At 59.1% G+C, this 22388-nt stretch overlaps 1 protein-coding gene across 2 annotated transcripts in view; it reads left to right on the top strand.

Moving 5' to 3' along the window:
- The window catches only part of SLCO3A1 (solute carrier organic anion transporter family member 3A1), a 278228-nt gene that overhangs the window by 209209 nt on the left and 46631 nt on the right, over positions 1-22388 (top strand). For both annotated transcript variants that reach the window (XM_066238910.1, XM_066238909.1), the window contains exons 3-4: positions 6920-7018; positions 16573-16836. In XM_066238910.1, the coding sequence (XP_066095007.1) occupies positions 6920-7018; positions 16573-16836 (363 nt within the window). The remainder of the gene's footprint in view (positions 1-6919; positions 7019-16572; positions 16837-22388) is intronic.

The following is a 22388-nucleotide window of genomic DNA, read 5'->3' as shown; positions in this document are numbered from 1 at the left end:
TGGTCTGTGGAATTAGGTCCTGCCGGGGTCTTGTGTGTTTGGCATTGGGGGAGAACGCCATCCTGTTCAAATATTGTAGAAAGCCAAATCCGAGAGTTTGGAAACCTGTGGTCCGTCCTAGAGGAGGTGGCGTGGGGGGTGCTCCTGGCTGGATGGAGGCCACACCCATGCACGGTGTCCACATGAAGGGCCTCTGCCTGGCCGGGTGGCCAGAGCGGATGGCTGGCCCGTCTGGGCCCTGTGGGCTCCTGTGGGCGTCTGAGCTTGTGTGTGTGTGTGTGGGGGGATGTTCTTCCTTGGTGTCAACTTGCAGGAGGCCCAGGACTTGGGGGTCCCCAGCTGTCCCAGGAAGTCTGGCCCGTCCACATTTGCTTCCCTTGCTGCCCCCAAATTGGGACGCGGGCAACAGAACAATCTTGACGTGACTTTTCAGTTCATGGGTTGGCTGTGTTCTTTTCCGGTGGCACTAAGAGTTGGGTTGTGTGACTAAGGATAAATTATAATTCTCATTGTTCGGTCCATCGGGGATGGCTTCGTGATTATGGCATTGATTAAAGGACTTATTTAATTTGCAGGAAAGAAGACATGTGTTCACAAGTCTGGGGTGGGCTGCTGGGAATACAGAAGGCGAGCCTGGCGTGGCGGGGGCAGCCTCACGAGAGGAGCCCGTCCCTCTGTCCTGTGTCCCTTCCTCTCGGGACAGGTGAGCAGTTCGTTCGCTGGCCGAGCCCCCTTTGGGCGCCTGTGACTGACCAGCTCACCTCAGCCTGCAGCCGATGGGCAGACGCGGGAGGCTTTATGGTTTCGCCCTAAAGCAGAAATCCCTTCCGTTCCCGTGGGGGCTGCTCCCGCCGGGGCCCCCACTGTCCCCCACCCCGGCCACCGCGTCTTTTTTAGCATCACTTCCTGCTTTGCTTTCCTGTTTCCAGAGAACGGGGCCGAGGTTGGCTGGGCCCCTGTACCCCCACCCCACACTAAGGACAGCCCCCTAATTCCAGCCCACACCTGGGAGGCCCCCGTGTTCTAGACTTTCCCAGTCATACCCCCAACGTTCCCAGTTTTCTCTGCTTGGCTGTCATGGTGTAAGCTGTGACGCCCAGAGTCAGCGGGTGTAAGCTGTGACGCCCAGAGTCAGCGGGTGTAAGCTGTGACGCCCAGAGTCAGCGGGTGTTGCTGTGACGCCCAGAGTCAGCGGGTGTTGCTGTGACGCCCAGAGTCAGCGGGTGTAAGCTGTGACGCCCAGAGTCAGCGGGTGTTGCTGTGACGCCCAGAGTCAGCGGGTGTTGCTGTGACGCCCAGAGTCAGCGGTGTAAGCTGTGACGCCCAGAGTCAGCGGGTGTTGCTGTGACGCCCAGAGTCAGCGGGTGTTGCTGTGACGCCCAGAGTCAGCGGGTGTAAGCTGTGACGCCCAGAGTCAGCGGTGTAAGCTGTGACGCCCAGAGTCAGCGGGTGTAAGCTGTGACGCCCAGAGTCAGCGGGTGTTGCTGTGACGCCCAGAGTCAGCGGGTGTTGCTGTGACGCCCAGAGTCAGCGGGGGTAAGCTGTGACGCCCAGAGTCAGCGGTGTAAGCTGTGACGCCCAGAGTCAGCGGGTGTTGCTGTGACGCCCAGAGTCAGCGGGTGTAAGCTGTGACACCCAGAGTCAGCGGGTGTTGCTGTGACGCCCAGAGTCAGCGGGTGTTGCTGTGACGCCCAGAGTCAGCGGGTGTTGCTGTGACGCCCAGAGTCAGCGGGTGTTGCTGTGACGCCCAGAGTCAGCGGGTGTAAGCTGTGACGCCCAGAGTCAGCGGTGTAAGCTGTGACGCCCAGAGTCAGCGGGTGTTGCTGTGACGCCCAGAGTCAGCGGTGTAAGCTGTGACGCCCAGAGTCAGCGGGTGTTGCTGTGACGCCCAGAGTCAGCGGGTGTTGCTGTGACGCCCAGAGTCAGCGGGTGTAAGCTGTGACGCCCAGAGTCAGCGGGTGTAAGCTGTGACGCCCAGAGTCAGGGGGTGTAAGCTGTGACGCCCAGAGTCAGCGGGTGTTGCTGTGACGCCCAGAGTCAGCGGGTGTAAGCTGTGACGCCCAGAGTCAGCGGTGTAAGCTGTGACGCCCAGAGTCGGGGTGTAAGCTGTGACGCCCAGAGTCAGCGGGTGTTGCTGTGACGCCCAGAGTCAGCGGGTGTTGCTGTGACGCCCAGAGTCAGCGGTGTAAGCTGTGACGCCCAGAGTCAGCGGTGTAAGCTGTGACGCCCAGAGTCAGCGGGTGTAAGCTGTGACGCCCAGAGTCAGCGGGTGTTGCTGTGACGCCCAGAGTCAGCGGTGTAAGCTGTGACGCCCAGAGTCGGGGTGTAAGCTGTGACGCCCAGAGTCAGCGGGTGTTGCTGTGACGCCCAGAGTCAGCGGGTGTTGCTGTGACGCCCAGAGTCAGCGGTGTAAGCTGTGACGCCCAGAGTCAGCGGTGTAAGCTGTGACGCCCAGAGTCAGCGGGTGTTGCTGTGACGCCCAGAGTCAGCGGGTGTAAGCTGTGACGCCCAGAGTCAGGGGGTGTAAGCTGTGACGCCCAGAGTCAGCGGGTGTTGCTGTGACGCCCAGAGTCAGCGGTGTAAGCTGTGACGCCCAGAGTCAGCGGGTGTTGCTGTGACGCCCAGAGTCAGCGGTGTAAGCTGTGACGCCCAGAGTCAGCGGTGTAAGCTGTGACGCCCAGAGTCAGCGGTGTAAGCTGTGACGCCCAGAGTCAGCGGGTGTTGCTGTGACGCCCAGAGTCAGGGGGTGTAAGCTGTGACGCCCAGAGTCAGCGGGTGTTGCTGTGACGCCCAGAGTCAGGGGGTGTAAGCTGTGACGCCCAGAGTCAGGGGGTGTAAGCTGTGACGCCCAGAGTCAGCGGGTGTTGCTGTGACGCCCAGAGTCAGCGGGTGTAAGCTGTGACGCCCAGAGTCAGCGGGTGTAAGCTGTGACGCCCAGAGTCAGCGGGTGTTGCTGTGACGCCCAGAGTCAGCGGGTGTTGCTGTGACGCCCAGAGTCAGGGGGTGTTGCTGTGACGCCCAGAGTCAGGGGGTGTAAGCTGTGACGCCCAGAGTCAGCGGGTGTTGCTGTGACGCCCAGAGTCAGCGGTGTAAGCTGTGACGCCCAGAGTCAGCGGGTGTTGCTGTGACGCCCAGAGTCAGCGGGTGTAAGCTGTGACGCCCAGAGTCAGCGGGTGTAAGCTGTGACGCCCAGAGTCAGCGGGTGTTGCTGTGACGCCCAGAGTCAGCGGGTGTAAGCTGTGACGCCCAGAGTCAGCGGGTGTTGCTGTGACGCCCAGAGTCAGCGGGTGTTGCTGTGACGCCCAGAGTCAGCGGGTGTAAGCTGTGACGCCCATAGTCAGGGGGTGTAAGCTGTGACGCCCAGAGTCAGCGGGTGTTGCTGTGACGCCCAGAGTCAGCGGGTGTTGCTGTGATGCCCAGAGTCAGGGGGTGTAAGCTGTGACGCCCAGAGTCAGCGGGTGTTGCTGTGACGCCCAGAGTCAGCGGGTGTAAGCTGTGACGCCCAGAGTCAGCGGGTGTAAGCTGTGACGCCCAGAGTCAGCGGGTGTTGCTGTGACACCCAGAGTCAGCGGGTGTTGCTGTGACGCCCAGAGTCAGCGGTGTAAGCTGTGACGCCCAGAGTCAGGGGGTGTAAGCTGTGACGCCCAGAGTCAGCGGTGTAAGCTGTGACGCCCAGAGTCAGCGGGTGTTGCTGTGACGCCCAGAGTCAGCGGGTGTTGCTGTGACGCCCAGAGTCAGCGGGTGTTGCTGTGACGCCCAGAGTCAGCGGGTGTTGCTGTGACGCCCAGAGTCAGCGGGTGTAAGCTGTGACGCCCAGAGTCAGGGGGTGTAAGCTGTGACGCCCAGAGTCAGCGGGTGTTGCTGTGACGCCCAGAGTCAGGGGGTGTAAGCTGTGACGCCCAGAGTCAGCGGGTGTTGCTGTGACGCCCAGAGTCAGCGGTGTAAGCTGTGACGCCCAGAGTCAGCGGGTGTTGCTGTGACGCCCAGAGTCAGCGGGTGTAAGCTGTGACGCCCAGAGTCAGCGGGTGTAAGCTGTGACGCCCAGAGTCAGCGGGTGTTGCTGTGACGCCCAGAGTCAGCGGGTGTTGCTGTGACGCCCAGAGTCAGCGGTGTAAGCTGTGACGCCCAGAGTCAGGGGGTGTAAGCTGTGACGCCCAGAGTCAGCGGTGTAAGCTGTGACGCCCAGAGTCAGTGGGTGTTGCTGTGACGCCCAGAGTCAGCGGGTGTTGCCCTCCTGCAGATTCCTGTGAACAGGAGTCAACATGAGATCAGGCGTCTCTGCCCCTGTAGGAGCGACTGTTTACAGATGCTTGAGGTTGTGGAATGCGCCGTCACAGTGTAGGACTTTGTTGAGGGAGGATTCGGCTCCATCCTGTGATCTGTATCATTCTGTTTTCATTCTTTTCTTCGCCAAACAACATTCCTTACAAACCATCTTCAAGGAATTTATTTGGGGTTCTTGGTTCTTCTCTGTGAATGAGAAGACATTGCTTTATGAGAAATCAGTTGAGCCCTGGCTATTTTGCTCAGTGGTAGAGCATCAGACTGGTGTGTGGAAGTCCCAGGTTCGATTCCTGGCTAGGGCACACAAGCGCCCATCTGCTTCTCCACCCCTCCGCCGCGCTTTCCTCTCTGTCTCTCTCTTCCCCTCCCGCAGCTGAGGCTCCATTGGAGCAAAGATGGCTCGGGCGCCGAGGATGGCTCCGTGGCCTCTGCCTCAGGCGCTAGAATGGCTCTGGTTGCAACAGAGCGACGCCCCGGAGGGCAGAGCATCGCCCCCTGCTGGGCATGTCGGGTGGATCACAGGTGCATGCGGGAGTCTGTCTGCCTGCCTCCTGCTTCTCACTTCAGAAAATTACAAAAAAAAAAAGTTGAGTTCCTGCCTCTAGTGAAAGTTATGTTTTGGGTTGTTGTTGTTTTAAGTGAGAGGAGGGGAGAGAGTCAGACTCCTGCATGTGCCCAGACCTGGATCCACCTGGCAACCCTCCTCTGGGGCCAACGTTTGAATCAGTAAAGCTATCCTCAGCACCTGGGACCTACGCTGAACCAATCAAGCCGTTGGCTGTGGGAGGGGGAGTGAGAGAGAAAGGGGTAGGTGAGGAGGAGAGAAGCAGGTGGGCGCTTCTCCTGTGCACCTTGCCTGGGACTGAAGCTGGGACCTCCGCACGCTGGGTTAACACTGTATCTGCTGAGCCAGCGGCCTGGCCCTCAGCTGTGGTTTTTGACCCTCTCCGTGTCAGTGAGCTCCAGAAAGGCTGGGTTTGGACAGTTTGGTTCAGTGCTGAATCCCCACCCCTGGGAAGACTGCCTAGCCCCTGGAAAGAGCTCAGTGACACTGATTGGATGGATGACTATTAGAGTGTTTTTGTGATGACATCACTGGGGGAACACAGGCCGGGTAGTCTAGCCCCCTGTGCAGAGACTGGAACTCCCTCCCCCGATCTCAGACCCCCTCCTACCTGGTTCCTCATGGCCCCTGTGGACCTATCAGCACCCGCCCTTCGTGCCGGCTGCTTGGGGCACATTCACATGTGTCTGAATTGTCCCCATGGACAGCCAGCGTCCTGATGGAAGGACCACTTCTTTTTTCTTTCTTTTTTTTTTTTAATTGACTGAGAGGCAGGGAGGCAAAGAGACAGATTCCCGCTTGTGCCCTGACCAGGATCCACCCAGCAAGCTCACTAGGGGGCGATGCACTGCCCATCTGAGGGGCTCTTGCTCCGTTGGAACTGGAGCCATTTTTTAGCATCTGAGGCAGAGGCCATGGAGCCATCCTCAGTGCTCAGGGCCAAATTGCTCAAACCATTCAAGCCATGGCTGCAGGAGGGGAGGGAAAGGGAGGGGAAAGAGAGAGAGAGAGAGAGAGAAAAGCAAGAGGGGGAAGGGTAGAGAAGCAGATGGGTGCTTCTCCTGTGTGCCCTGACCGAGAATCGAACCCGAGACTTCCACACGCTGGGCCAATGCTCTGCCGCTTAGCTGACCAGCCAGGACTGGAAGGGCCACTTCTTGTCTCTTGTTTTCATCTCCAGGACCTGTAGAAATGTCAGCATTGGGGAAGTGTCTCTACCAAACTGAAATTTAGTTCCGTAGATAAGAAACTGGAGGTTTCAGTTTGAACTATTTTTTTCTGAAGTGATCCAAAAGATTTGTGCAAAATTCCAGGCACTCTAGTCATCAGCTACTTAAGGATGTGTCTAATACTGTCTTCTGATGTCCTACAGAAAAACTTAAGTTTGAACAGCTGTTAAAAAAACAAAGAAAAACCTTAAAAAAAAAAAAAAAACAGGTAGCAATTCTAAATCTGGAGAAAACTGCAGCATTGGAATGTTTAAATATCTAATCAAATGTGCTCAAAGCACAGCGTCACGTCAGCCTCGTCAGCGGCTAAATTTAAGGCCCATAAACATTTCATCACGTTTGAAAATAATTTGTGGCTTCAATTTGTCTTGCTTTTAACCAGGATCCCTGAGTTTGCACAATGGGTTCTGGGAAGCCTTGGCCAACCATAAATTAAACACATCACAGGATGCCAAATAAATGAAAAGGCAAAATTATTTAAAAAAAAAATCTTTCAAAAATGTTTACAGCAGAAAAATTGTGTAGTGTTAGATGACGTATCTGTACTTGAGTTCATTTGATAAGAGTCCTCTAAAAGTAAGTGTCCTTGGGGCCCACAGATATTTTAAAGTGACCTACCAAAATATTATGGAATTCCTGCCTAATATGGAGTGCTTCAGTAGAGTTTCCAAACATCAGAAATACAAGCTTCTTCCCTCGGGTTTTTATAGTCATTCCTGTCGTGTCATTTGTGTCATCAGACATCTCACCCGATTGATGTCAAACAGTTTCCTTGGCCTTGGCCTTGGCCTTGTTTTTTTAATCTCATCTTTTGTTTCATTATCTTTTTTTTTCTTTTCAGGAATCCTGTTCACCATGCTGGTGTTTGGACCAGCCTGTGGGTTCATCCTGGGCTCTTTCTGTACCAAAATCTACGTGGATGCCGTCTTCATTGATACAAGTAAGACATGTCTCTGTTTCTGAGCGCCACCCACAAGCCCCCTCCCCCCAAAGGCACCATCAGCCTGTGGGTTCCGAGACCCTCCTGCCAAGGTCTGTGGGTTCCGAGACCCTCCTGCCAAGGTCTGTGGGTTCCGAGACCCTCCTCCCAAGGTCTGTGGGTTCTGAGACCCTCCTGCCAAGGCCTGTGGGTTCCGAGACCCTCCTCCCAAGGCCTGTGGGTTCCGAGACCCTCCTCCCAAGGCCTGTGGGTTCCGAGACCCTCCTCCCAAGGCCTGTGGGTCCCGAGACCCTCCTCCCAAGGCCTGTGGGTCCCGAGACCCTCCTCCCAAGGCCTGTGGGTCCCGAGACCCTCCTCCCAAGGCCTGTGGGTTCCGAGACCCTCCTCCCAAGGTCTGTGGGTTCCGAGACCCTCCTCCCAAGGCCTGTTGGTCCCGAGACCCTCCTCCCAAGGTCTGTGGGTTCCGAGGCCTTCCTGTCAAGAGCAGCTGTGATGCCCGCACCTCTGCAGTGTAGAAGGAAGGGCTGTGGGCTGCGGTTCCGAGGGCCTGGACCTGAGTCTGTGTCCTGCCAGGGCTTCCTGGGGGCTGAGCACTCCCTGCCTTGCTGTCACCCTCGCCGTCGGGAGAGGGCCTGGTCTTCCTCGCCGGGCTGTGGTAGGAGTTGACCGAGGGGCTGGAGGTGGAGATGTCTGGCATATGCATGTTCCCATTGAATGTCAGATCATTAACCTGTGTGAGGACCCTACTTTTTAAAAAATTTTTCCATTGATTTGAGAGAGAGAGAGAGAAAGAGAAAGATTGAAAAGCATCAACTGGTTGGTCCATTCAGTTGTGCGTTCATTGATTGCTTCTCCTACGTGCCCAGGGGTCAAACCCATGACCTTGGCACACCAGGACAGCACTCGATCCCCTGAGCCACTCGGCCAGGGCCAAGGACCCTACTTTCTAAACCAGGGGTCCCCAGACTTTTTACACAGGGGGCCAGTTCACTGTCCCTCAGACCGTTGGAGGGGCCGCCACATACAGTGCTCCTCTCACTGACCACCAATGAAAGAAGTGCGGCAGGGGGCCGGATAAGTGGCCTCAGGAGGCAGCATGCGGCCCGCGGGCCGTAGTTTGGGGATGCCTGTTCTAAACGAAACGTTTAGAAACACCTGTTGTGTTCTTCGCAGGAAGAGCTAGTGTATTTCTCAGAGTGCTTCAGGCCCGCCAGTTCCTTTGCACACTTGGAACAGTGCAGCAGTCAGTACTCACACGCAGCCGCCCTGTCCGAGCGGTCTTGCACACCTGGGTATTTCGGGCCCACTGCACGTCCAGAGCAGCTCGGTGGTGCCGGGCAGGGCGAGACTCTGCTCATCGTGGTCCCGGGAGTGTCACCCGGCCCCCCGCCTCGGGAAACCGGGCTGCAGCAAGTTGCCCGCTCACTCTTGAAGCCTCTGCTCAGAAACGGCACACACGGTGTCCACTCCCATGTCAGTGGCCAGAGCAAGCCACGCTGTGCGTTGTCCGCGGCTGTCACCAGTCCCCGCGGGCTCGCTGACTCAGAGCGGCAGCCGGCTCTTGCAGTCCGTCTCTGGGTCCCAGCCGGAGGCCGCTTCGCTGGCGGGAAAACACAGTCACGGCGTCGGCCTGGTCTGCGGTCATCTCCAAGCTCACTTGGCGGAAGGTCCGCTTTCAGGGGCACGCCCCCGGGTCCCCTAGACAGGGCAGCCTGCCCCGGAGCAAACGTGGCCCCAGAGAGGACGAGAGAGAGCGCCCGAGACCAAGGCACGGCCGTTTCATAACCCAGACTCGGAAGTGACATCTGTATTCTGTGTGAGAGCCAAGCCGCTGGCTTCAGTCTACACTCTGGAGAAGGGATCATTACACGAGGATGTGAGTCCCAGGGGCAGGTTTCACAGGCTGTGGGCTCAGTCCCCGCCTGCTCCGTGCTCACAACTCCACCGCAAGCCCCACGGAGAACGTTCCATCCTGTGCAGTTAAATGAGCAGACGCACGTTGCCTCTCTCTGCAAACGGGGCGGAAAGTAATTCCAGCCTCTCCTTGTTGCTGATCTATCCCCGAGATCAATAAGAACTCCTGGTCCCCGAGTCCTCCATCCATCATCCTCCGACAGTGCTGAATGGACTAATTCACCCCAAAGAAATAATGCGGCTTTAAATCCAATCAAGTCACTTGGTGATGCACTCCATTAATCCTGCTGATATATTTACTTGTAGCTAATGATCTTACAAATTTCCAGGTGGGGGGAGGGGCGGCCCCGACGTAGCCTTATTTATTTAAGCCTTCGAGTGCCGCGTCTGTGCGGGAGGTGATTGAGTGCCGCCGTTTTGCGGAAGTCGGTTGGCCCTTTGAACCCTATTCCGAGCAGGAGGGTCACAAAGCTGCATGTGAAGGGAGTCAGCCGCCGTCTTACTTAACGTGGACAGAAAAAGCCAGCTTCCGCGGCTTCCCCAAGGCCACACAAGACAGGAGAAGCGGATGGGATTGGGGAGGGGGCACAGCCCCGGGGTGACGGGGAAAGCCACTGAGAAGGAGCAGCCACGTGACCCGGCGACATGTTTCGCCCTTGGCATATGAGCGGTGGCCCCCTCGAATGTAGACACCATTCTTTTCCAACCCTTTGATAATACATGTGAGGAAACTGAGGCTGAGAGAGGGACAGGAACGTCCCTGATCCGGGGGCTGCATCTGTATAGACTGTGTGTCCTGACTCAGTGTGAGGCTACTCCCTGGCTGGCCCCTCAGCCAGGACTGCTGCCCTCACTTGATTCCGAGCACCACCTTCCGTCTGTCAAGGTCCAGGGTGAAGCCGCCCCATCTGGGGACTAGGCTCATGGGTGGCTTGAAGCCCCCCATGAGTGAGGCAGATGGGCGTGTTTCCTTCTGTCCGGGATTCCGACCTGATGGTGTCTGCAGGGTGGGAGGCAGCCGTGGGAGTCACTCACCGGCTCTCTCTGCCGGCATCCCCTCGGGAGGCCACGGGCATGCAGTGCTGCTTGTCACCAGCAGAGGGCAGAAGAACACAACGTATTCTATCAGGGAGCCAGCCTCAAAATTCTCTGGAGTCCCCAGCAATTTTGATATTTCTAATCCTGTGACTGCAACTTGCTCTGTCTGTGGATGGATTGGGACTGGCTTCTCAGTGTTTTTTTTTTTAGGGATGACCCCCTCCCATCTTTTCCTCACCAGCTGAGACAGAGCCCCGCTTGAGGACTGTCCAGTGTATGGGAGCGTGCCCTTAAGCATGACTCCACAGGGGCCGCGCACACAGCCACACAGTGGTGAAGTTGCCTTCGGGAGCCGGGCGGGGTACCGGGAAAGGCGGGGCCTGGAATTGTGGGGAGGCCAGCTGGGCAGGTCCCCCCCCCCCCGTTATGGGGCAGATGGAGGAGAGAGGGCGCCTCCTCTGGTGACAGCCCGGCCCCAGCTGAAGACGCAGGGCTGGGAGAGAGCGACCAGTATGGGAGCAGGTGTGAACTCTGGAAGGAAGGGGGTGACGTGGGGTGCACTGGGCTGACCAACCGTGGGCGTATCAGAAGCAGGGATTGATCGCCCGAATGGACCCTGCTGGACGCTGCACACCCACCAGCTGCCGCGTTAGACCCTCGGGATCCCTGCGGGGACTCTCATCACACACACGGCACGGAGGAGGTGTCCTCGGGCAGGACTGAGCTCCCTGAGTCCCACCGCACCCCTCCCTGGCCATGTGACCCGGAGGACACGGCCCTGTGTGTGAGGACGCGGGGCCGCCACACAGAACACTTAGCACCGTGTCCGGCATCTCACAAGCACATGGCAGCGTCCCGTGTGACGAAGAACCGAGGAGGTTAACTCGGTCCCGCGCCCGGTGGGATGCAGACCCCAGGCCTGTCTGGCCCCAGCCGAGCGGCCCGCTTCCCTCGAGCCTCTCTGGGAACTCGGCCGGAGCCGCCCTCGCCTTGGCCGGAGTCCGTGCCAAGCGGCCCTGAGCAGCACCTCCGTGCAGACCTGTCCTAGGCCGCGTACCAGCCAGACCCGCCGCAGCTGCAGGATACTTGCAACTAGAAGACGGTGTGTCCCTCTGTCAGCTCCACGGAAAAGGTCAACAGGCCGCGTCTGCTGGGTGGGCTGCTGTCCCCGGACTCCTTTCTGTCAGACTGATGAGCCCACGACTGGGATGCTGAGCGCCCTGTGACCCGCCACCCGGCCCCTTCCTGTCCCCACTTTCTAATTAGGTCTGTAACTTAACGATCCTCCTGTACGTCTCGGGTCCCCTAGCAAAAGTTGCACGAACTAGGTTAGACAAATAGGTAAATGGACTGAAGAAAGAAAAAAAAATCCAAGAACTACCCAGAGAGCCATAGTACCGCTTATCCGTCTACGTGGCCCAGGAGGGAGGAGGCAGTGTCCCCAGTTGGCGGTGGTCTGCTGTTCTCACAGTCTCGGGTATCCTCATGGGTCGGTCGGTCAGTCGGTCGGTTTCAAGCTGATTCAACCCTATTTCCAGCGATTTTTCTTTTGCACCTGTAAGGATCCTCAGAGGTGAGGGGAAATCTTGACACACACCCCACCCCGGTGTTCATATGACCTTTAACAGGGGGAGCTAACAGCACCCAAGAGCTTGCTCAGCCTGCCCAACAAAACCACGGAAATGCTCCGAAGGTCAGATTCCGAGGTGTGGAAGGGTTAGAATGATGGACGGTATGCAGCAGGAATCCTTCGGGGCCCGGACACAGCTGTGCAAAGGCCAGCCCGTGCTGGGCCGGCCTCAGGCCGGTGGACCTTTCTGTGGTGGTGGCCCAGAGTGATGCTGTCCTTGATCCACTTCCGCTCCTGTCCCAGCACCTTCCCCCTGCCTGGAATGACCCAGGACTGGGCGAGGAGCTGCAGGGAGCCTCGCCGGTCAGCCCACAGAGCCCTGAGGACGCCACACCAGGGCTGCGGTCCCCACCCCGTTCTTCTCAGTGTCCCTCCTCGCCCACGGCTCCAGCTCCTTGCGCACTCGAGGCCTCTGAGTACACGAGACAGATTGGTGCTTTTCAGTTCTGTTCTGGGCATCTGAGTGACAGCAAGCCTTGCCGAGAGGCTGAAACTCGAGGAACTTTTAAAGATCAAGACACTAACTAGAACCAGATTGAAAGAGAAGTGAAGAGGTCTCTGCACCTTTCCCCCAGACTGTACCTCAGATGGTCCTCGCGCTTTTCCAAGCCTGCCCGCGACCACTGTTCTTAGAGCGTGAATTTTCTTTGCTAAACCTTTTGTATCAGTCAGCATAGGCTAGGTTCTGCTACTGTAACAGACAAATACCTCCTACAGATCTGTGATGAGAATACCAGAGGGTCATGTCTTGTTTGTGCTCTATCCCCAGCACAGGTTAGTGGGGATCTTTTTTTTTTTTTTTTTTTTTTTTTTTCCCTGAAGCTGGAAACGGGGAGGCAGTCAGATAGACTCCTGCATGCGCCCAACCGGGATCCACCTGGCATGCCCACCAGGGGGTGATGCTCTGCCCATCCAGGGCGTCGCTCTGCTGCAATCAGAGCCATTCTAGTGCCTGAGGCAGAGGCCACAGAGCCATCCTCAGCGCCCGGGCAAACTTTGCTCCAATGGAGCCTTGGCTGCAGGAGGGGAAGAGAGAGACAGAGAGGAAGGAGAGGGGGAGGGGTGGAGAAGCAGATGGGCGCTTCTCCTGTGTGCCCTGGCTGGGAATCGAACCCAGGACTCCTGCACGCCAGGCTGACGCTCTACCACTGAGCCAACCGGCCAGGCGGGGACCTTTTGTTCATTGTAGCCCACTTCTGTGACCTGGCAGGGGAACAGCACAGCCCGTGACGCACCAACTTCTACGCCCCCCTCCCACACAAAAGTGATGTGACACGTGTCCCCCTGCTCACATTGTATTGGGAAGGCTCTGGTGCATGGCCACACCTGAGGGGTGCAGTCCTCCTTGTTTTCAGAAGAAGAGACCCAAATGCAGACCCTGGTAATGCCTACCACCCTGATGCTTGCTGGCTGATAGGGACAGCTCGCCCTCACCATGGAGAATTCTGTACCAGAAGAACAGTCACCTGCTGGGCAGGTGGAGGGAGCGTTTCACCATAACTACCAAAATGTATCCTAACAACACCAGTCGCTGTGGAGATGAGCAGAGAGAGGAGGTGTCTTAGAAAAGACACGTCTCAGTCACTTGTCTTCTTGGGATCCACCAATACTAGAACGAAGCTCTGCTCACCAAGCCGAGCCTGTCCCACAGGCAGCCTGCACCACAGCCTCACGGCCTCTGCTCCGCAGTCTTTCCCTCCCTGCCACGTGCTCTGGGTGTGTGACATGGGCCAGACGGGGCAGCGTCTCCCAGAACACTCGACTGACTTCACAACAGCCACCAAACCCTGCCCTCCGCACACCTGCCTGCAGAGCCCGCAGATCTCCTCGCCCAAGCGGCAGGCGCACCTCAGCCTGACCCCCAGCTCGTGCTCTTCCCCGCCTCACACACCGCCAGCGCACGATGGCTACCCACGCGCACGCATGAGCCCACAGGGAGCGAGCTGACGGGTTCACGGAAGCGCCTGCCTCCCCCGCCTCCCCCGGGGAGCCTGCTCCCTGGGATATGCTGCCTCCCCCGCCTCCCCCGGGGAGCCTGCTCCCTGGGATATGCTGCCTCCCCCGCCTCCCCCGGGGGCCTGCTCCCTGGGATATGCTGCCTCCCACACAGCAGAGAGCCACAAACCTCGACTCTCCACGTGCTGCTGATGGTGCCCCTCAGACAGCCGCCAGGATCTCTCTCTCTTTGCAGTCTTTCAGGCCCCTCTCCAGGGCAAGGGACTCTGTCACTCCCCTTCACTGCGTTTTGTTTTCATTCATCACCCGGTGTCAGGTGAAGACGCGGGAAGAGAACGGGGACAGCGTCCCTCTTCCGCTCCTGGGCCGACCACCTCAGCGCCCTCTCCTCCCTGCTCATGTGGGTGAGGACGCTTTCAGGATCGGTCCCCGGTGTTCTCCCGCGCCAACGTCTTTTGTAAACTCTGTATCTTAACATTCTCATTCCTGTAAATACATACCTAAAGTATAGGGCAGCGGTTCTCAACCTGTGGGTCGCGACCCCGGTGGGGGTCGAATGACCAAAACACAGGGGTCGCCCAAAGCCATCGGATGGTCAATGTTTGGTCGTTCGACCCCCGCTGGGGTCACGACCCACAGGTTGAGAACCGCTGGTATAGGGAGTTAGGGCTGCCGTGGACAAGGGCCAGCTGTCAGGTGGCTCCTGCTCATCCCCTCGCGTGCTCGAGACGGACGCTCAGGGACGGTAAGGACCTCACCTGGTGTCGCGTGCAAGCACACAGCAGAGCTGGGCTTCGCACCAAGCCCACAACGCACGACAGCACCTGCTCCCGTGTGTCCCTCGGGTTACTGCTGCTGCGTTGGTGTCAGTCTCTCTGGGACAGGGACCCCCAATGTCCCAAAGGCCAGCTTGCCATCTACCACAGTGTTGGTGGTCTTAAGCAGTGATCCCCAACCCCCGGGGCCGCAGACTGGTACTGGTCCATGGGCCATTTGGTACCGGTCCGCAAGAAAGAATAGATAACTTACATTATTTCCGTTTGATTTATATTTAAGTCTGAATGATGTTTTTTGTTGTTGTTGTTGTTTTTATCATACTACTCTGATTGACTTGCAGGTTTTTTTTATTTTAATTTTATTCATTTTTAGAAAGGAGAGAGAGAGGGAGAGAGTGAGACAGAGAGAGAGAGAGAGAGAGGGGAGAGAGAGACGGGGGAGGAGCAGGAAGCATCAACTCCCATATGTGCCTTGACCAGACAAGCCCAGGGTCTTGAACCGGCAACCTCAGCGTTTCCAGATTGACGCTTTATCCACTGCGCTACCACAGGTCAGGCCGATGTTTTATTTTTTAAAAATGACCAGATTCCCTCTGTTACCTCCGTCTAAGACTCACTCTTGACGCGTGTCTCCGTCACTGATACATTTATCCGTCCCACCCTAAAGGCCGTTCTGTGAAAATATTTTCTGACGTTAAACCGGTCCGTGGCCCCAAAAAAGGTTGGGGACCACTGGTCTTAGGCTCATTGCACAAAGCCCACGAATTAACCCAGGGAGCCCAACACAAAGCCCAGACCATCGAGAGAGGCCAGCGGTGCAGCAGGGCAGTGCAGGTGGTACAGTGCCTGGCCCTCGGCGTCTGAATGCCTGTGTCCCCCTTTCTCAGCCTCAGTTTCCCTGGCGACATCAACTAGGGCTAATAGGCTGGATTATGCAGGGTCGTCCGAAGGGCTGACGGGCCCTGTTGAGACTGTCCTCCACCTGGGGCCTGGCGCTGACGGCCAGCCCTCTCCGTGAGCGATGGCTGGCACTGTCTTTGGTGTGAGCTCAAGGGCCTGTTACACATGGTGGTCATCTGGTACCTGTGGCCATTTTTATCCCCAAGTCTGTCCATCCCTCTGGTCCAGGCCCACAGCCCTGTTAGTTCTTAGCTCATGCGCCACGGCCCAGGTCTCCCAAGAACTTCCTCCCAGGCTCCGGGGACCGGGGATAATCATCAGAGATGTTTCTGAGCAGCCTCTCTGGGAGCACTGCCATGGAGGGGGCGGGGGGGGGGGCGCCCCGCCGAGGAGTAAGCTGTAGTTCATGTCTCTGTGACCTCAGCCAGCAAATCAAGCAGCGGTACGAGAGGGCCAGCCACAGGCACGCTGCCCTTCAGCACGTGTGTCGGCTGCAGGGCTTCCCTGTGGAGGACTGGCCTCCTCCAACCACAGGCCACTGCCGAGGCCGGAATGAACCTGTCCACCGGCCGTGTGGACAGAGGGCCCCGCCGCCATGAATATCCTCATCGCTTAAGAGCTCAGGCTGGTGCCAGACACTACTCTCCCAAGCGCTTTAGGGCAGGGGGGGTGGCCTGTTCGATCTTCCCCCAGAGTAGATCAGGCCCCTGCTGTTCCTGTCACCACTGTTCTCCACGCGAGTCCGCCGAGGCAGAGGGTGACATCCCCGTGAGTCCGCCGAGGCAGAGGGTGACATCCCCGTGAGTCCACCGGGGGAAGAGGGTGACACCCCCGGGGAGACGTGGGAAGTGGGAAGGGTTACAGCCCAGGCATCCTGGCCATCGACGTCGGTTCTGAGCTACAGACCTGATTTCAGACACGGGATCTCAGAGTAGCTGCTCGCGGTGGGGGGACAAGTGCGTGTACCTAGCACAGATGATGCCCTTGGGTAAGAAGTGTGTCTGCCTCCTCGTGGGGCTGTGGGCACACCCTGGCAGTTCTGCCAGGCCGGTTGGTCCCAGCCTGTGTTCAGGGGGTGTCTGGCCCCTTGCTGTTCTTGCTTAGACAGCTACAAGCACAGCACAGAGGAGACAGGGAAGGAGGGAAAGTGACCGGCGTCGGCGCTGGGAGGAGCAGAAGCACCGGTGTGAGACAGCGGGCTGCCCTGCCCAGCGTCCGGTCCCCCTGACCCAGGCCCCTCCCAGCGCTCTCGGCCGGCCATCTGTGCGGTGGATGCCCCAGCCGCGGCCACACCCGTGCCCGGCCCGTCCCTCTGCTAACCCAGCCCTTTCTAATCGCAGGCAACCTGGACATCACGCCGGACGACCCGCGCTGGATTGGAGCCTGGTGGGGCGGCTTCCTGCTCTGCGGTGCCTTACTCTTCTTCTCCGCCCTCCTGATGTTCGGGTTCCCCCAGGCCCTGCCCCTACACGCGGACCCCGCCCTGGAGAGCGAGCAGGCCATGCTCCCGGAACGCGAGTACGAGAGGCCCAAGCCCAGCAACGGGGTCCTGAGGCGCCCCCTGGAGCCGGACAGCAGCGCCTCCTGCTTTCAGCAGCTGAGAGGTGAGGGTCTGCCCGTGGGTGGCCGGGGGCCGGGGGCCATCCAGGGGGCCGGGCAGGGCGGGGGCCGTCCAGGGGGCCGGGCAGGGTGGGGGCCGGGGGCCTGAGGCGGACTCCTCCTTGCTCCACACGACGTGTTGTCTCCAGTCCCGCGCCTCACTGGTTTCTGAGAGGGCAGCGACCTGCCTTGCAAAGCAGCTGCCCGGTAGTGACGGGCAGCCGGCGAATGTCCCCGGCGGAGAGCCCCATGGCTACTGTAGCAACGGGTGGGTAGCGAGCATAAATGTCTGCCCGGGGAGGAAAGTGGAAGAGGGCAGGAGGAAGGCAGACATTCATGGAACGCTCCTGAACTCCTTCTGCGCCTGGACTCGCACGGAAGGGTTGGAGGACTTCTGCACTTGTCCCCTTTGCCCTGAGATGGGCATTCTTCAAAAGCCATGTCCAAAGGGCATTGCTGAAGGGTCACTCTGCCCTTCCATCCCCTCCAGGAGTGAGGCAGATGTTTCCCTGGAGAGAAATAGGGACTCAGTCTGAAGATGAGTCACACCGTAGAATGCAGCGGAGTCTCACAACCATCTCCTTTTTAGAGAGACAGAGACAGGAAGGGAGAGAGACGAGAAGCATCGACTCATAGTTGCGACACCTTAGCTTGTTCATTGATTGCTTCTCATATGTGCCTTGACTGGGGGGGGGGGGGGCTGCAGCTGAGCCAGTGACCCCTTGCTCCAGCCAGCGACCTTGGGCTCAAGCCAGCGACCATGGGTCATGTTGATGTTCCCACGCTCAAGCTGGCGACCTCGGGGTTTCAAACGGGGACCTCAGCATCCCAGGTTGATGCTCTATCCACTGCGCCACCACCAGTAAGCTCACCATCATTTTAAAGGGAAAAGGTGCATTTTTTCTGAAAAAATGAGGAGATACAGGATGCAGAATGAGAATGAGAAACCCCCCTACCCCCGCTGATTTCACATTTGGTCTCTCAAAGGTGAGGAAAGGGTGGTGTGGCCCCCGAAGCTGCTTGGGGTCTGCCCCCCCCCCCCGTGAGGGGTGTGCCGTGCTCCTTAGCTCCCAGGGCCCTCCCTGCGGGTCCCCTGAGAACCGCTGTGTCACAGAGACCAGCAGCAGCATAGCGGGGTCATGGCCCCCCCTCCCTGACAAAAACAGGGCCGATTCACTGGCCCCCCAGTGACCAGAGGCTGAAGCCTGCTGCCCCCTGGTAGCCCAGCAGCCCAGGGGTACATGGGGCTGGCATGAGAGTGGGCCTGGTGGGGGTCACCCTTGCCCTGGGGAGGGAGAGGAGGCCACCATCTTCCCAAGTTTTTCCTCACCCCAGGGTGGTGGTCCTGCCTCCCTGCGGCTGTGGTGGTGATGGCCATCGAGGTCATCTCCAATGATTCACCTCCGGCTATGCAGAGATGAAACAGATAGAGTTCTTCCATCGGAGAGCTCCTGTCCAGTGTCAGGGACAGCCCGGCCCAGCAGCGGTGCCCGCCAGCGCCCGGCCCGAGCTCAGCGGCACCAGCAGCCCTGGAGGTTGCGGGAAGCACGGGGTTCGCAGGGAACCCACCCTCTGGGTCAGGGAGGGTGCCACACTGACTCGTGAGGGCGGTCACGGCTTCAGGGTGCCTGGGTTGTGATCCAGCTGCTCATGCACTCATCGGTTCAGTCCGTTAGTATCTGTGGAGGCCCTGCTGGGTTCTGGGGACGCAGCGGTGACCAAGGTGCTTACTTGGTGCTTACCGGAGTTGGTCCTGTAGCAGGGAGGCCTGCCGCAGACAGAGCCCCAGCCCCGACCAGCTGAGCATTAGACGTGCAGTGGCCGAGCTTACCGAGACTCACTAGCCCAGGGGTCCCCAAACTCTTTACACAGGGGGCCAGTTCACTGTCCCTCAGACCGTTGGAGGGCCGCCACATACAGTGCTCCTCTCACTGACCACCCATGAAAGAGGTGCCCCTTCCGGAAGTGCGGTGGGGGGGAGGGCGGATAAATGGCCTCAGGGGGCCGCATGCGGCCTGCAGGCCATAGTTTGGGGACGCCTGCGACTAGACCATTGATGACCACAAGCTGTGACCTGTGTACACAGGGGCTCCGCTTCTGGTGATTAATGACTTTTAATGTAGAATTAGCAAGCTCCTGAGGCAGCAGGTCCCTGAATAGACGTGAAGGATGTCCCAGCAGGAAGGGAAGGCAGTGTCTCCAGAAGAGTCCCCAGGAGCCAGAAGACAGGGACAGGGATTTGAACTGTTGTGTAATGCATTTTGCACAAGCCGGCTCATGGAGACAGGGCCGTGGGGCTGCACATCCCTCGTTCTCCCCTCACCCCCAGACAGGGTTCTGGCCACGGGGGCATTTCCACCCAGAGCACCCTGCGCCACCCCCTGGTGCTCGTGATCTCTTCGTCCGCCCTGCGGCCCGGAGCGCTGGCTGGTTCCAGCACCACGGCCTGCATGTTCAGGGGTGCGGATGAGCTGAGCAGCCTGGCACGGAGCGGAGGAATTGGCATTACTCTAAGAATCTGCGTGTGGCCATTTCTCATTCCATTTGAGTTTGCCAAACGGGCTTCTTCTCTGGCCATTAATCTGTGTCCCCCGCGGGGCTCTGTAGACGACAGAGGCTCCTGAGCAGGGCAGCCCCTCCACCCCCTTCCCCGCCGGGACCCAGAAGGTCGCCCCGGCCCCTGGCCGCTTGCCTTGGTCCCAGCCCAGCTCAGCCACTTTCCAATCACGTCCCCTTGGCTGTGTCCTTCGATTCCCTCTGGCTTTGCCGCGGCCCCTGGTTCCATCTTGGAACCAGGGAAGCAGCTGCTGGGCGTCATTGCTTCTTCCCGTTTGGAGAGGAGGGTGCCGATCTCTGGTGATAATGGGGGTTGGGGTCTAAGGTTCACTTTTCAGGGCGCAAAGGAGACTGTGAGGGGCTGTTCCCAGCCAGGTCAGTCGTCAGGTGGGTTTGCACTGCTTGTGAGGAAGACCCAAGTCCGGTTCCGCAACTGGGTGCACAGGTGGTTCCTTCCCCTGGTGCCGCCCGGACGTCCCCGCCTGGTCGTGGCCGTCGCGTAACCGGTTTTTGCGGTGCAGGCGGCAGGCACCCAGATGTTCAGATTAGTGGAATTCCCATCTCCCGGCCAGGTGCAAGTCTGCACATCCAGCACGCCTTGTTGCACCTCGGCTGTGCCCCCAAACAGCTTCCCCTCTGCTCCGCCGCCTGAGGCGCTCCTCCCTGATCTTGTTCAGGATGCCAGAGCCTTTCCTGAGTCGGCTGTGGGGACCCGCCTCGCCCCCTCGCGGCCCCCCTCTCGTGTCCAGTCCAGCACTGTGTCCGCTCCTCCCTCTTCCTGCGGGGCCGGGGCTGGACCTGGTGTGGCCTCCTGTACCCAGGGGCTCAGTTTGCAGAATGGCCCGGGGGGGGGGAGGGAATTCAGGGGACCGAACAGGACAAGGGCACAGTGGGAGCATCGTCAGCTGGTGTGTTAGGTCTCACGTCCACAGTTTTGCGTGTCTCCCATGTCACTTGCCCTGGAGGGGCCTTGGTGGTGGGGAGCTGGCCCCGTCCCCGTCGTGTCCCGTATGGTTTCTGGAACACATCGGACACTCTTCTCTCTGCTGCTGTTGCCGCCTTGGCCCGCTTCTGAGCTGGACCCGTCCCCCCACCCCAGGAACCCCCTTCAGCCTCTCTGTGCCCATTCCCCCCATGTGCCCGGCCGTGTATCTGCTCTGTCCCCTGCTGGCCACACAGCCCCCCTGCAAAGCGCTCGCCGGCCCACGCGGGAGGCAGGGCCTCTCTGCTGCTCTGCATCTGCCCAAAACCGGTGGCTTCTCCAAGGACACAGCTCTCGCCCGCGTTCTGTTCCCACTGCGTGGCACGGTGCCCGGCGTGTAGGTGGTACCGGCTGAGTGAAGGAATGAACAGACAAACGCACGGTTTCTAGCCAGCAAGCACGCACGTGTGCGCACACACACACACACACACATGCAGCTACCCTTTGCTTTCCATGCACTGTCGTAGTTAACACACCCCCCCCAGCCCAGTGAGGCATCGGTGCCACCTTATGGATAAGGAAACTGAGGCTTAGAGGTGAAAGGGAAGGCTGTGGACCCCGGCGGGGGCCCAGGGCCTGTCTTCTTAGCCACTCTGTTATACTGCACCTTCGGGCGCTAAGCTGACTCTCCCTTCAAGAACACATGGCGTCGGGCTTTTCAGCAGCGCATCCTCAAACGCCCCCAGCTGCCGGCTCCAGGGCCCAGAGCTCCCCTGAAACAGCAGGCCCTCCAGGCAGACTGCACCCGGAGCGGGAGGGAGGGGCCGGCCCCCGGCAAGCGTTGCTGGCACGCCCCGACCCTCCCGATGGCCGAGGGGGGCGGTGGCAGAGCTGTGAAGTCTGAAGGCAGAGCCGGCCTCTGGCGGTTGAAAGCGCAGAGCAGTCAAGCACCAAGCGCTCTCGTCAGCTACTTCACGCGTAAGGCCGAGAGGCCTCTCCCGTCCCAGAGGAGTGCTGCCCCAGGCGACCACTGAGCTGGGGGGGGAGACGGGCTGGGGCTGCAGGCTCAGAGTCTTCAAAACCAGCCCAGAGGCCTGACCTGTGGTGGCGCAGTGGATAGAGCGTCCACCTGGAAATGCTGAGGTCGCCAGTTCGAAACCCTGGGCTTGCCTGGTCAAGGCACATATGGGAGTTGATGCTTCCAGCTCCTCCCCCCTTCTCTCTCTCTCTCTGTCTCTCTCCTCTCTCTACCTCTCTGTCTCTCTCTCCTCTCTAAAAATGAATACATAAAATAAAAAAAAATAAAAAACCAGCCCAGAGTGTGGACAGAGGCCCCCCCACCTGCCACGTGTCCGGTTGATGAGTTCGTTGGGACTGGTCCTCGTGCAGAGCTGGGCCTGGGCCCAGGTCTCCAGACTCGAACACCCAGGCTCTTCTCAGCGTTTTGCACAAGGACCCGCTCAGCTGTTAGTGAGTGAACGCAGAGGAGGGAGGGAGTCAGGCCGGGTCGAAGGAACAAGAGCCCTTTTCCCGGTGCCGACGGACGCGCAGTCCATCTTCCCTGACCCCTCCGCTCTGTCATCCTCACGGTGATGGCTGTCACCGTCCGCGTAAAGGGGCAGAGGCAGAGTCCGTCACCTGGCTGCCCAGTCTTGTCCTATCCTGCCCTCCGGCCCCTCGTCACATCATTGCCGCCCTGCCCCACCCCCACCCCCACCCTGGCCTGTTCGTCCTCTGCGTTCCCGGGCTCTCCGCCTCCCGGGACCCACCCGGCACGTGCTGTGTCCTCCGGTGGCACCTGAGCCCACCTTGAGGCATCAGCTCGCACACCGTGTCCTCGGGGACGTTCCCGCCCTCCTGACAGGACCCCCCCCCTCCCGGGGCGTGTCACTCAGTGTCACGGTCACGGCATCACCTTCGTACGAGAGATGAGTCACTCACCCCGTGAGTTCCACACGGGAAGTGGGGGGTCTGCGCCGGCTGCTGCCTGTGCCCTTGTACGTAGGTCTTGGTACGTACTTGATAAATGGGGCTCCATGGAGCACTGGACACGCGCTGCTGCTGCTGTTAAGCCTGTTC

This window comes from Saccopteryx bilineata, chromosome 7, assembly GCF_036850765.1.
Source record: "Saccopteryx bilineata isolate mSacBil1 chromosome 7, mSacBil1_pri_phased_curated, whole genome shotgun sequence".
In the NCBI taxonomy this organism is placed as follows: Eukaryota; Metazoa; Chordata; class Mammalia; order Chiroptera; family Emballonuridae; genus Saccopteryx; species Saccopteryx bilineata.
The sequence above is the reverse complement of the archived record's forward strand: the minus strand, read 5'-3'. Positions and strand labels throughout refer to the sequence as shown.